General features: G+C 36.1%; 1 protein-coding gene across 3 annotated transcripts; it reads left to right on the forward strand.

Annotated features, from left to right (window-relative positions):
* Positions 1-823: 823 nt before the first annotated feature.
* On the forward strand, positions 824-13,897 carry LOC581346 (IST1 homolog). 3 transcript variants are annotated; one of them, XM_003724230.3, is made up of 11 exons: positions 824-981; positions 1,767-1,885; positions 2,265-2,341; positions 3,127-3,318; positions 4,806-4,889; positions 5,824-5,937; positions 6,582-6,803; positions 8,304-8,366; positions 10,971-11,036; positions 11,984-12,023; positions 12,810-13,897. In XM_003724230.3, exons 2-11 carry the CDS (start codon positions 1,798-1,800, stop codon positions 13,034-13,036), a joined length of 1,173 nt encoding a protein of 390 aa, XP_003724278.2. In that variant the 5' UTR covers positions 824-981; positions 1,767-1,797; the 3' UTR covers positions 13,037-13,897. The 3 variants fall into 3 exon arrangements, with proteins under 3 accessions (XP_003724278.2, XP_786445.2, XP_011682268.2); XM_781352.5 differs by lacking the exon at positions 8,304-8,366 and having other exon boundaries at positions 826-981; XM_011683966.2 differs by lacking the exons at positions 8,304-8,366; positions 10,971-11,036 and having other exon boundaries at positions 826-981.
* The last annotated feature ends 1,516 nt before the right edge of the window (positions 13,898-15,413 follow it).

Consider the following 15,413-nt stretch of genomic DNA (forward strand, 5'->3'; position numbering starts at 1 on the left):
AGGGAGGGAGAGATAACAGCGACGATATATATATATATAGAGAGAGAGAGAGAGAGAGAGAGAGAGAGAGAGAGAGAGAGGGAGAGAGAGAGATAGGGGAGGGAGGGGGAGGGAGAGAGAGAGACAGAGAGAGAGAGAGAGAGAGGGAGAATATAGGGGGGGGGGGGCGGGAGGCTATACAGGGGAAGATGACGGAGAGTTTCACAGATTTAAGGAGGACGAGAAGAGTAAGGAATAAGGGGATGGGGAAATTAGAGAGAGAATAGGGAGACTCAGAGAGACGAGCGGGGCGCCTATTATTGGCACAGAAATATACAGACAAAATGAAACTCGTGGGGCGCCCCTTTCTAAAAAAAACCAGATGCAAAACGAGCAAGACCATTGTGTGAGCGAAACATTAATTCATTTTATTTTATTAGTTTTTTATTGGCTAATTGTCAAGATTTTTTGTACCCTGCCCCTATAATCATAGAGAATCAGGATCTGCCACTGTCTTCTCTCCATTTAATTCAAAGAGCGATTGTTTGATCAAAGTTAACGCCGCGTGATGATGTAGTCATGCAAAATGATGTCGACAGGATAAAAATAGCTACAGCTGTAATATTACGACTGTTAGATTTGTAGGCTGCTACGAACCGCTCAAATACCAAAATACAGTGTTCAAAACACTGATGATGAAGTTTTAATTATCATAATTTGTTACCATATTATTCTAAAATAAATAAGGTATTACTAGGGTTTAGGGCATGTTATTTTGGCCAATAAATATACAAAATCAACTGATATTACTTACAAAATTACATTGTATTTGTTTATGACTCAGTCTCTTGCGATCGCGAAACTGCGCCTGCGCGATGCACTATTGATATTTTTAATGAATGTTTGTGAGCAAACGACTTGATCTGCATTGTATTTGTAAAAGGTAACAAATCCTCAATTTCAGCTGACGAGAACATATAGTAATCGGACACCTCATTTTTGGTAAGTTTTCTGACATTTAAGTTGCTTTTCTGTGTTTTAATCCCAACTTTTACCTTTCTTTACGGAAGATGCACTTTCCATGAATCGGACGTCGGACGAGAAACCAGCTCCACCTACTCACATTTGTGTACCGGTACTAGGAGGTAGACATTGATACCTGATATCCTACAGGAAATACTTGTATATTACTCCTATTACTAAAGTGATATTGAAATTGAAAAATGAAATGTGCCCCAAATCTCATAGTTTAAGCAAGAACAATATGAATGACATGCTTCAGATAAGTCACGCTCAAGACGTGTTTGCAAACTCATTTAATTTTACATTTTTGTGATTTTTTTTTCTTTGGAATTTGTCAGAGGAGAGCTCGAGATGACATTTTAGTCCTTCATGGGACACATTTTTCCCCTTCTTTTTTCCCAATCAGAATCTCAATGCAATGATAATGATGTGATAGCTGTTTAGATTCTGACATTGATATTTTATCTTGTTTTCTCCAATCAAAGGAGTTTATTATTATGGATTTTACTCACCCAGTATTGTTATTCCATAAAATACACATGTATTGCACGGCAAGTTTCTTTCATTCTTTTTCGTACACAATTGAAATACATTTTTTTTCAAATTTGTATCTAGATCTATTCATTGACTGTTAAAGTCATTTTGTGAATTGTATTTGTAGTATGTTTTCTTTTACAAAAGATCTAGTTTAAGAATGATTTCTGTATACTTGAATGGATGTTCAAACCTAATTTGTAACGTTATCATTTTTCATTTTGCTCTAGGTTAATTTGACACATCGACGCCGGCTCAATCATGTTTAGTGGTGGCTATACAGCTCAAAAGTTAAAGACCAATCTAAAGCTTACTATCAACAGATTGAAGCTTTTGGAGAAAAAGAAAAGTAAGTTCAACAGTACTCATTCAATCATCAAGATCATTGCTTTTTTAGCTGGACATTTAAACAGAATCATTTCCAGAAACAATGTAGGTTATACGCAAACGGCAAGGAGAGGAAAAAGAGTTATTGATGCAAGAAAATAGATCAGAATATTATTTTAAGACACGGTTATTGTACCTCCTTTAAATTTATTGTATCTCCTTTAATCAATTTAACTTTACAATAAATGGTAACATGCATTTAATTTTGTTACAGTTCAGTGATCACTTTTAGTTTTAAATTTATACATGTATTTTGTGGATGTATTGTTGTTAACCTAATAGTATAATCTTTGACATTTTGGAATAATTTTTCTGATTATTGCTTTTTTTTTCTCTTTCAGCCGAACAGGCTCAGAAGGCAAGGAGAGAAGTAGCAGATTACCTTTCCAATGGGAAAGATGATAGAGCAAGAATAAGGGTAAAATAATTTTTGTTTTTTACTTGACCTCTACCAGCTGCCATAACTTCAGTTCATATTTATCTTTGAAATTTGAATAATACCAAAATAAAACGCTGATATTTGATTAGTATACAAATTGTGAAGACAACTATGAAATATTTTCTACCTGATATTATACAAGCATTATGAGCAACAAATTAAGAGTTGAGAAATTATTATTAGTTCTCGAGAAATTCTTTCGTACATCACTTGAAAAAAAAAAAAAGGAGGAAAAATTAGGGGGAAATCATTTGAAATTCCATCAAAGTTACAAAGTTATAACTATCGGATTGTACTCGTACTTTATAAAATTAGTATGAACATTTTCTGTACTTTTCGGAAAGGTGTGTTGGAGGGGGGGGGGGGGTATGAGGATGGTGTTTACTATTAGAATTCTTACCATTTATTTAATTTTATACTGTAAATATGTGCATATATACATTGCACAATATAAGAAAATATAAGATTTATACATGTATTCAATTATATGGAAGGACACAACTCTAATCACCAGAATTCTCTTTGAACCGGTTACAAAGCATATTTTACAATTTGTATGTCTTTTCTCTTCCCAATTTAAAGGTACCTTGCTTAAATTGCTAATAGCTTTTACATAGTACAGTATATATGGCAATGAAAGTTAATTATTGAAAAAAAACACAGTTGATAATTGTTTAATCCAGGTAAAAATCTGTCTTGTTTAATGGATTAATTTAATTTTATGCCATCCACCTCACTGTGTGTCTTTTTTAAATATTTTTTAGGTGGAGCATATTATCAGGGAAGACTATCTGGTAGAGGCTATGGAGCTTGTTGAACTCTACTGCGATCTCCTCTTGGCTAGGTTTGGCCTCATCAAAACCATGAAGACGGTCGACGAGGGACTCCAAGAATCCATTGCCAGCGTGATCTGGGTGGCTCCTCGCATGTCAACAGATGTATTAGAATTGAAAGTGGTATGTATTAAAGGCAGTGTGTACTAGTTTGGCCAGGGGGATTAGACCACCCCGCAATGTCACTGACAGGTGGTTATCTCATCAAATCAGCTCTCAACATCAGAAAAAGGGGATCATGGGGACCAATGGTCACTGATCAGGCATTGTTTGCTATAGATAGAGGGCTCAAGTAGCTGAAAGTAGTACAGTAGGGCTTTAAATATGAGGAAATGGAAGTTTGTAGAGAGAAAACAGAGATGCAATGAGTTGTCTCACATTGGAGGATCAGATGGGGTGTGGCAGGTTGAGATAAGTCTCTCAATCTACAATATATGAGTGAATTTTGTTCAATGAATGTCTTGTTTTGCCCAGCATGATCTGCATGGTTCCTCTTGTGTTACAAGATGTTTAAGAATTTGAAGTTGCGTGTGTTAATTGTTAAATGATGAGGATAATGTAATTGTTGGATACAATGACAATGTCCTTGAAATGCCCCCCCCCCCCCCCGCCATAGATTATACCCAGTGATGATAGCCTTAGTATTCAAATGATTAATTATCTTGATGGAAAGCGATGAAATGAATCATGTTCAATGAATGTCATTTATGATGAGATCATAGAGGGGATAGGAAAGGTAAGGAAACAAAATAAAAACTAGTTAGGAAATGTTTAGTGTTTCACCAAGTTTCTTGTTTTTTGCCAATTGGATGAGGGATAATGCCAATGTTATGTGGATGTGTCAAAATAAAGCGAAACCTGAATAATTATAAAGACCACCCAGGGATGATGTAAAGTGTTCTTTGTAGACAGGTCTACGCAGGTGGTTGCAAAACAGGTTTGACTGTATGTGTATATCGCATGTAAAGTGTGAGTTTGTGCTAAATTCAACATGTTGTATTTCATATACATGTACTTCAACCACTTTCCATGAAGGAGGGCTGGTCTGAGCATCAAAGAGCATGCAGAGGTCAAAGGTTATAGAGACTTGGAGAAAATTCATTTTTTTATGAACTGTACAAAGTAGACATTTGTAGACAATAATAAGGAAATGTGGCACTTGAAATAAGATAGCTGTTGCTTATTTTCAGATTTGATATTCTATCTCCTCAGATATTACTCTCAATAATTTCATTTTCTGTATGTTTGTATTAGTATTTATGTAATTCACTTGCTTTACTGATATGAAAATAAGGAAGTGGTTTTGGATCATGATATACATGTACTTGAATGACATATTTACTCGGCAAAACATGTCAAGGATGGCAGTGAAGCACCGCAAGCCTCTTGAAGTTACACTTGATTTAAAACATTTAATTAAATTGATTTGGAGACTGAATGCATATGTGAGAATGAATATGTCATTTTACTGAGAAAAATACCAATTTTTCAGAAGTGCCCCTCCCCCCCCCCCCCCCCCCCCCCCCCCCCTCCACAACCTTTTGAAAATTATTGCCCTTGCTTGAGAGTAAAATTCTGATTTTTGTTTTCCTTTTCTCTTTCATGAATAGATTGCTGAACAATTTAGAGGTAAATATGGCAAGGAATTCTTCGAGATCTGTGTGGCAGACCGAGAAAACTGGGTCAATTTGAGGGTAAGATAGCTTCTATTCTTCTAGATGTTAATTTTAATTTTTCATATCAAAATATTTTGTAATATTTTGTTATGCTATTGAGGCTCAATCACACAAGTGCAGTATGCTTACGTTAAGTTTAGTGGTTATTTTACCTGACTGCTAACAAAGCATAAATGCTTGTTAGTAAGCAACCAGATGGCCGATAGCTTTAGGTCCACTCCCAAGGGACCTGGTAATGAGGATTAATGCCTTACCAAAGGGCGCTAGCGCATCGACTTGGTTTCGAATGCGGGTCACCGGATTACGAGACCACTGCTCTACCAACTGAGCTATCGCGCCTCCTACGTTCCTACTAAGAACGTTCTGTTCTCACAGTTGAAGAACAAGGCTTGTGCAGAAAATTTCTGTAGTTTTCTAGTGAAGAATGAAAACATATCACATTATGATATCCCATCTCTATCCGCTCCCAAAGGACTTTGGCTGTCATTACCGCGGATTTAGCCGCAGCAACCGTAGCACTCAGTGCATTCAAGGAATAAATCCTACTAGATATCAAAGAAGGGATTTGAACACTGTTTATGATTGAAGGTCCAGAGACTTACTCAGTAGACCACAATACCTCTACAATTGAGCCTTGTTCAGACATTTAGTGGTTAACCATAGGTTATTTAACGTTTTACGATGACGCTAGTTTAATGAGCTTCACAGTTCTGTGTCTAATAACTCACAGCTTGTTAATTTTTTTTTTTTTATCAAATTGTTTTGTAATATATGAATTTTGATTTGTTGCGCGCAGTTGCCAATCATTTACACATACAAAAACCTTGGCATTTTCAGCAGCGTTTTATCTCATCATATCTGAACAAGCCTTAAGTGGTCACCATGTTGAATTAAATGCTAATCGTGTTGATTTACATGCAAATACTAATCACGTTTCTCCTCTTTGTCACAGTTGAAGCATAAGTTGAGTGTGAAAGCCCCTGCTGCGTCTTTAGTGGAGAACTACCTGATTGAGATTGCACGGAGCCACAATGTTCCATATGTTCCTAGCCCAATGGCTTTCAATGTGAGTTGTATTTCGATGGTAATGCCAGTTAGAGTGATGATGATCGTAATGTGAAGTGTAGCTTTAACACAAATCTTAATGAATATGCATTGGACCTTTGTTGCACGCAGTTGTCATTCATTTACACGTACAAAAAACTGTGGCGTATTTTCGTCTTTCAGAGGCGTTTTATCCAATTATATCTGAACATGACGTTAATGATAATTATAATGATCATAGTAATGAAATTAAAGATAATGATGGTAATTAAATTAATATTTGTTATAAATGAAGAAAATACTAAACAAATTAATTATAATGAGGAAAATGAAATCATTTTGAAATCTACCTTCATCAGTTTAAAGGGATAGTTGAGTTCTGTTTTCAGACCGCAAATGCCTTCAAAGTGCATGGTTATTGCTCTTATTCTTATTTATGACATTTATAGTGCCCTTTTAGAACCTAAAATTGCTATGAAGGTAATTTTAGACCCCAAAATGTGTGAAATTTAGCTAATACGATCTTACCAATTCAGCTCCACTTAAAAAAAACATGGTGACCGTTAATTAATTATTTAATTAAAGTAATAATAGCAATCCATGTTGTAGTAAAGGAGTAGTCAACATCATATCATCTCCACTATCTATTTCTTAACCTGCCCACAGGGTGAAGATATGGAGCAATTGCTCATCGATATGGACGACAAGGGGAAGCCCCCATCGGGTCCCCCAGGGGGTCCCAGTGGAGGTGGTGGTGGGGGCGGAGGCATGCCTATAGCACAGATGCCAAGCGCCCCTCCACCACAGCCTCAGCCTCAGGCACAGGCACAGGCACCGACACCATACCCTCCAGCAGTACACCCTGGAATGGCCTATCCACCTCAGCATGTAAGTACAGTGAAACCTGCTTAGCGACCACCTGTGTAGAAAGACCACCTGTCTCTGTATTAATTGGTCTAGAAACCGTTAGAGTCTGCCTCTAATGTCAGTTTCATATGTACCTTTGTTAGCCTTTACCTTTGTGCATTGGGTCTTGTCTAAATTTGTGCTATTACATCTACAGAAGAATTCAGCTTTTCTGTCTTTATACAAAAAAATTGGAGCCACATGCCTTATTGCATACTTTCGGGGGCCATTCCTTGCTTAATCTAAATTTGGTTTGATGCTCTGTTTTACCCAACTGTTAAGAAAGTATGTGTTTGCTTGTAAGTAAGCAGCCAGGACTTGGTAATGAGGATTAATGCCTTATCAAAGGGCACTAGTGCATTGACTTGGTTTTTAACCCAGGACCTCCAGGTTACGAAACCACTGCTCTACCACTGAGCCATGGCATCTCCTTAATTTAGGTGAAAGTAAACCTATTGAATGCCAATGATAAAGCAAGGCACTGTGCATGATTCCTTACTAACCCATCCTATTTCTATCCTTTTAATATTGCCTGAGTGCTGCATTTGCTTTATACTCCCAACTTCATATTTGCAATTTTTTTTTAAAGCATACTAAGGCACGATGGTCCTTTCTTACGCAATATTTATGACACATATCAATAGCTGCCAAGTAGGGTACTCCCCCCCCCCCCCCTCTGCCAAGATGTTTTCCACAATTGGGGACAGAGCATTCATGAACTAGTGCTCCAAAACTGTGGAATAACCTACCCAGATTTCTTCGCAACCAGCAATCTGTCAAAAATATCTCAATAACATATTTTAAAGCGTATTTGCATGTGCATATGAAAAATACGCTGTATAATGTATTGTTACTATTATCATTAAGGGTATGATAAACAAACAGAGTTGAGTTACCTGTTGTATTTCAACTCCTTATGAGGTTGCATGACACATGCTCCTGTGAAATTATGCTGTAGGATTTCCTACACTAACCAAATTCTTAACTGCAACCCTGGACCAAATACTACATGTATATATAATCCTATCCTAAGCCTAAACCTAACCTAAAACCTAACTGTTACCCTAACCTTCTACCTATTTCTGCCAAAATAAGCCAATATTTATAAGCAGCATCTAAGCCTGGAGCAGTTGTCGCCAGAGGAAATGTAGGTCACCCTTTATGATATGTTACATGCTTTTAAAGTCCTCTCTGAAAACAAAAGCGCACACAAAGTATCCATATCGATATTGGTCCAAATCATAATTGAATATCAATGCTACTCTATATCTATTATCCTCTAATTTTAATACATATGTAACAAAACATTTGAATTCCTCTTCCACAAATTTCCTCATTTATTCCCCTAAATGAACTCCAAAAGCTGTTTTAGATTGAAATAAATTAACTCAGCTTCTTATTTGAATACCAGTGTACCTGAAAAACTAGAAGCATCACAGGATATTCTTAAATTTGTTGGTTTGTGTATTTGTCTATACATAGAACAAGGGTGGTCCCCCACCCCTCCCTTGTAAACCCCCAGTGGGGGGCTTACCTAATGGACCGGTGAGTTACGTGTTGTGTCTGTCCAAACAGGACTGTCTCATCTCCCTCTGGCTTTGGCTCATGCTCTGGCTGTGTCTGTCCCTGTCTCACTCTCTTTCCCGTCCTCATTTTTATTGTTGGTCTCTCTGTCTCCCACTCTCTGCTTTCACTTGTTTTTATCTGTTTCTCTATCCCTCCTCCACCTCTATCTCCCTTTGACCCATTTTCTTGCTCCTGATCTCATCCCCCCTCCCTCTCTCTCTTTCTCCAATCCTCTCTCTCTCTCTCTCTCTCTCACTCTCTCATTTTCTTTCTCCCACTCTGCCTGTCTCACTGTCTGTTTGTCTGACTCTGTCTTTTTCTTCATATGTTTCTCCCAGTTTCTCTCTATATCTTTGTTTCACTCTGTGAAGTATTCTCTCAATGTCTTTACCTCCATCCTCTCCTTCCCTCACCTCCCCTCTTCCCCCCCCCCCTCTCTCTCTCTCTCCCCCTCTCTCTCTCTCTCTCCCCTCTCTCTCTTTCTCTCCCTCCCTCACCTCTCTCTTTCTCTTTTCCTCTCTTGCTCACGCCATCTCTCTCTCTTAATGAATTCATTCAGACAAATAAAGTCAAACGTATTTCATCCTTCACGTGCCCAATCTACCACTCTCTGTTTTCTCACTCTGTTGCCTCTCCCATTTCAATTTCCATCTTTGTTTCATGAAACTTTCATCTACCATCCCAACTAACCTTTGTATACAACAAACACTGTTTAAACATTACTGTACTGAACCGTTGTAAAACTAAGCTATAATAATTATTCCAATTTTCAAATGCTTAAACATATTTCAAGCTTATACAAGTGAATCATGTACATGCAATAATTGTATGGTTCATTGATACGGGCGAATATAGACATGGTGTAAATATATTTTTTCATCTGTATGTCACTCACGGTTCGCCAAACATATAGGCCCGAATTCACAAAGGAGGTTTGTCGACAAACCTAGGATTATGTGCGTCATATGACGTTTGTAAAAACGCTTCGAAACGCGACATTTGACGCACATAAACCTAGGTTGGTCGACAAAATCTCCTTTGTGACTTCGGTCATAAAGTTTAAAACATTTTTTGTTACCTGAGGTGCTATTATGTACATGTATATGTTATATGTTATACATGTATATTATATTTATTACCATGGGTCTTGATACCATGAATGGGTGATTGAATGAATTTCAAAACATTTTATCTCTTATGCTGACCATCTATCTTATTTCATCTTCCTTTACTTCTTCTTCATCTTTGTCTCCTCCTCCTTCTCATCATCCTTCTTCTTTTTCTTCTCATTCTTCTTGATCATCTATCTATGCTATTCCATATTCCCCTTCCTCTACTTAGTCTTCTTACAAGCAAAATCTTCTTCTTGCTTTTTATGTTCTATTCCTTTTGCCTCATTCCCCTCCACCTTTTTTTAATGTGATTTATGAAACATAAAAGCAAATAGTCATTCATACACATATATCAACATTCATTATACTCATAACATATTTTCAAAAAGTTTCATGTATCGGTACCTTCATATGAAATATCATTTTTTATCTTTCATATCTGGTAATGCATAATATGTACTCATGTAATACCTACATTATTATACTTTTCAATATATTGTTCTTTTTAATTGTTTATCTAATAACTTCTTTGTATTCATGGTGATCAATGAGAAGCTTATTTTAAACCTATTCCTAGAAAAAACAAATCACTTCACATTCATGTAACTCAATTTCTGTTTCTTCTTCTTCTTTTTTTTCTTCTTTTTCTTATCATCACCATTATAATTCAACAGGGAATACACTCTTTCTTCTCTAGAAATTTATATATATTTATATATTTTTAAAATTCAATAGCGCCTTCTTTTTTTATCAGAATACTTTACAATTGGATTGTTCTCAACAAATTATTCCATCAACAACACTGAATTCTTCACTTTTATACCATCTGAAATTTACTAGAACATAATATTCTTTCATTTCAGAAACATGGGGAAAACAATTTGTACATGTATAATTTGTACTCACTTTCTAACAGTCTTAATATGTTAACGACATCCAGTATATGACAGTTACGAAGATATAAATGTACAAAACGCTTAAGTTTGTTTGTCCTTGAATAATAAATTCATAATGTGCCAACTCCTCATGAATAACTTGCTCAAGGCACAAAAGAAGTACACGTAACGTGTAAAATAGAATTGCTAACTTGCGTGATAAAACTGATTAGCGTTGCTTTAAATGTCAAACAAATGTCATCCCTACGTGTATCTATAAAACGAACTCCCCCAAATATGATCAACAACAAAAACTGCAGGAATTTAATACTTGTCAATTTGTCTCTTGGAGGGCCATTATGGAAAATGTTTGTTTTTCACAGCCCATAGATGCAAATTATTATAAGAGCTGCATGATGTAAGATGCCTGTAAGATTCAATATTTTTTGTTTTACAAGAGGCTAGCTGCAAAGCAACCCATATAACGAGCCCCTCTCCCGAGAATTTTCAAAAATCCAATATGTGAATAGTTTCTTTTCTGTTTTGAAAGTTTAAGTATTATTTGGTGTGTTTGCATGTTTTGTTTGTTACCATAGCAACCACCAATGGGTGCAGCCGGTGGCTATCCACAGATGCCAAACCCTCTCCCACCCAGTGTGCCTGTAAGTACATTGATTAAGGTTTCCTATCAGTGCTGGGGGGGGGGGGGGGGAGGATGTTTCACAAAGACTACAATAGACTTTAAGTTGGACTTTAAGTTGGACTTAACTATGGCAGGCCATTGATGCCACTGTTTGCTCTCACCGTTTACTGGCATTGGTCTCTCAAGGGACGAACAAATCATGGTCACAAATCTACAGATTTTATTTGTTTTGATAATTCATTATTGAAGAAAAAAATATTATCTAAAGATCATATTGATGAGAGCAAACAGTAGCATGAACGACCTGCTGTAGTTGAGTCCAACTCAGAGTCGATCTTGGTCTTTGTGAAACACTCCCCTGGAGCGTAAAACCATAGCTCTTTGAGAGGGATAGTTGCGGCACACACACTCAAGCACTCTCAAAGGTCAAATCATGGAGCTCCCTCCCACATACAATCTCTATGGAAGGGAACTACGGTACTCCATAAATTCAAACAAGTGCGACTCCTGTTGATGTAACTATCTCTACTCTTCTAGCTCTGCATGTAATATATTCAACATCTTTTGTCAGAAGGGAATGATTCCCGTCGTCCAGTATGATTGTTTTCTCATATGGGCTTTCGCACAGGAGAAGTGACTGTATTCTGCAATGTGTCACAGAATGGTCTATTCACAGCGTGCCATTACGCTACGCTGTTTATGGAGCTTTTTAGCACATGCTGCAGCACATATTGCACAGAGATGGACAGACAGACAGACAGACAAGCAAACGCACATTGGCAACCTTCAATGATTTGTTTGCATCAGAGACACTTTGATATCTTATTTTGCACATCCATCTACCAGCTTCTTGTTCCCTATTAAAGCATTGCATATGATTTCAATTTGTTTGTATATAGCATGCTACTTCACTGGATTTAGACTTACCCATCAATATATTGATTTTTCTTTTTCTCTTTGTATTAGGCTCCACCATATGAATTTCATGACAGCAACCCAACTCCATGTAAGTATCATCGACTTGACATGTTTTTGTGAAGAAATGAGGCTTTTTAACTGTTTTATACTGTTGTGAAACTAAAAAAAGAGGGAGCCATTTAATTGTCTCACTCATACATATAGAAAATTTACTTGTAATTGCTCAGCTTTTCCTTTCAAAAGTCATGTATGATATTTTAACTGAAAGCTCCATGATCTTTGAATTATTTTGATCTGTTTTATCGTTATGACATGAACCAAAAAAGGAGGATGAAAAGTTCAATTTGTATGTAAGTTATCTGTATTCAGATGAGGCCTAAAATAAAAACTTGTTGTATTGCCCTTTGGGTGCCAAAACATGGGGTTTTTTTTTGTCGCCCTCTTTGGGCCGATATTTGCAGATTTGAAATTTATTTTTCTTTTTCCCACCCTCTTTTAGCTGATATTTCTCAGTTTGAATGCTTTAATACATTTGCTTCAGCATCATCATTCCATTGATATCTTTTTTACCTCATAATTATCCATGGTTTGCACGAGTGAAAATTTTGGAATAATTTGATTTTATGCATTTATATCCCATTTAAACAAACAAAATACATATATTTTATTCATTAATAAAAAGAAATCTAAGAAACTGTTTAAAAAAAAAAAAAAAAATGCCGACCGTAGATTTTCAGATTTTTGGGTCGATCGCAAAGGGCAATACAACAAGTTTTTATTTTAGGCCTGATGAACAGGATCACACTATTCCCTCTACCTACTTGCATTACTGTACCTATCCTATACCAATATGTTATTTTCCATCTCTTTTCAGACCCTCCTCCAGCAGCTACCAACACCCCTACCCAGCCTCCGGTGATGCCCCCCTCCCAGCCCCCCACCTCTCAGCTGCCCAGTGATAGTATCCCCAACCTCCCTGCCGTACCCATCAACTCATTCCCTCCCCTCGATGCCACCGTCGGGGGCAAGTCCGCAGGAGGGGAGGACGTGGACTTCGATGACCTCACCAGAAGGTTTGAAGAACTCAAGAAGAAAAAATAAACTATTATCACTCTCATTCTCTATTTTCTGATCATATATTATTTAATTCATAACCGATTTACCGGTATGTAATTTCTTACTACATAGAAGTTTAACTATGTTTTTGAAAAAACTTTTGTAATATTATGGAAGCAGCGAAACTGTTGACTGAACCTGCAAGAGTAAAAGTTCTTCATTTATTTTAACAAGCATGTACTACATGAATTATATAATTATGTCACATAGAATTATAACATAAAACAGATAATTAATTGCATAGGTTGTATGGTTGCATTGTGTAAGATGAAAATATATTTTGCTGAAATATTCTTAGCTAAGTGTGGTGAAGATTCTTAGACTTTTACACTAGTGCAGCGTGAAGTTTGTGTAATTGACTATAGGAGACTATGAATATATTAAGTCTAGCCTTTTCAAACAATCTCATTTATGAAAAATTAAATAATCAAGTCATTTGTGACTGTCAAAAAGAAACAAGGAAATTGCCTTAACACATGTCGATGTTCTTTCATTTTTGTAAATGTTTCGTTAGTTCTGTTGTGCTTGATGCAATTGCTGTAAGCCATATTCAATATATACCGATATTGGATAAATTTCTCCCTTCTAACTCATTGAGTTCTAAACCTGAGATACATATAATTGACTTAAACTCATGAAAATGTATTCTGGGTGAAAACTCAACAAATTCTGATGGTTAAATGGTATGAATCATTGTTTGTATTGAAATACTAGATGAAACAATAGTAGGCTGTTAGGTTCATTTTGAATCACTCACTTCTGTCATTCAAGTTATTTTATTCCGAATTGAATTGAATTGAAGAGGTGTATTGCTAAAAAAAATTATTCGCGGCAAAAGGTCCAATTGCAAAAACTGTTACAAAGTAAAAATACAAAATATTTACAATCATGATAATTATAAAACAGTAATTGAAGAACATAATAATGAAATAAGAGATACATGTATGTTACCTTCCATGCACAGAGATATGATATTACATGATTGAGGTGAAAAAAGGTGTTCAGTGTTGGCTTAAAATGACTAATCTCAAATCATATTGTAGATTGAGCTTAAAGGAAGTGATACATGCAGCTTTACGACTTAATGTAAGGGGATTACTCAACAGCTCTCAATGTCCTCATCACATGAATGATTGCTTCTCTGATATGTGAGGATTAATTCTGTATTGAAACATGCTTTGTGTGAGAGGATTTTGTGGTTTAAGCTTGGATTAGCCTCAACAACAACAATAGCATCTAGGCTTGTCATTATGTATAATGTTGGTTAATTATTTTCATATCTATTAATTCTTAACTTGATATGGATCAAAACCAGATGCTGCCTTATTGTTATGAGCATGTATGTCAAGGTGGTCCACAAAAAAAGATTCAAACATGTGAAATTGAAATTTGGAAGGAGTATGAACTGATGTGTGCGAAGTGCAAAGTCTCTTGTTGCTGGGGTCTAGGCACTATGAACATGACGAACAAAGAAAGCGGACAAAATATACAGTTCCTCAGGTAGATAAAGGAACATCCCTTCACTGCTATTATGTAATAAGGTGAATATGCATGTGACACCTGTTCTACACATTTTTACATAATAGCAGTGAAGGGATGTTCCTTTGTCTACCTGAGGAACTGTATATTTTGTCAGCTTTCTTTGTCAGTCATATTCATAGTGAGGGCTTACTTAAGGGCTCTATAGGGTTCCTATTATGGAGCATTTTTAAACAAACATAATTTATGATCAATATTTCAGAATTAATTTTGGATGAGAATGAATTTCATAACCTACCATTGCTTTTCAAACTTGTAATTTAAAATTTCATACCTGCTACTAATTTTTCCAACATGTAATTTAGAAATTCGAACCTGTCGCTGTTACATGTTTAACCACCTTGTGGACCACCCTGATGAACCCTGTTTGTGTGAAAATAGTCAATTGTTGCAGCCCAGGTTGAGTTCCAGTAGTTGGTCAACCAAAGCATGGAAAGGGTTAAAAGAAACACCATTATACAACTAATTACGTTTTTGTTATCTTAAGACATCATTTTTAGTGCAATCAACTTTAGCCTCAAGGTACTAAGCTTCTAATAAAGAATTTGATTAAGTTTTAAGCTTGTAAATGTAGAGGTAGATCAGTGTTTGGTTTATTGAAGAAAAAGAAAATGATATCTTCAGAGTATATACAAATATCATATGTGATAAGGGTATGTAACTTTCCTACTTATACAAGTTGTAAATATGTAAGCTATTTTGCTATGACATGTACTATCTTATCTTTTAAAAAACTCATGTTGTATTTATAAATGTCAATTGTGGTCCTAATAAAGTATCACATATAAAGAAAGGAATATTAATTTTAATGTTAGAGACACAT

Source organism: Strongylocentrotus purpuratus, unplaced genomic scaffold, assembly GCF_000002235.5.
Source record: "Strongylocentrotus purpuratus isolate Spur 01 unplaced genomic scaffold, Spur_5.0 spur5_scaffold_8, whole genome shotgun sequence".
NCBI classification, from domain to species: Eukaryota; Metazoa; Echinodermata; class Echinoidea; order Camarodonta; family Strongylocentrotidae; genus Strongylocentrotus; species Strongylocentrotus purpuratus.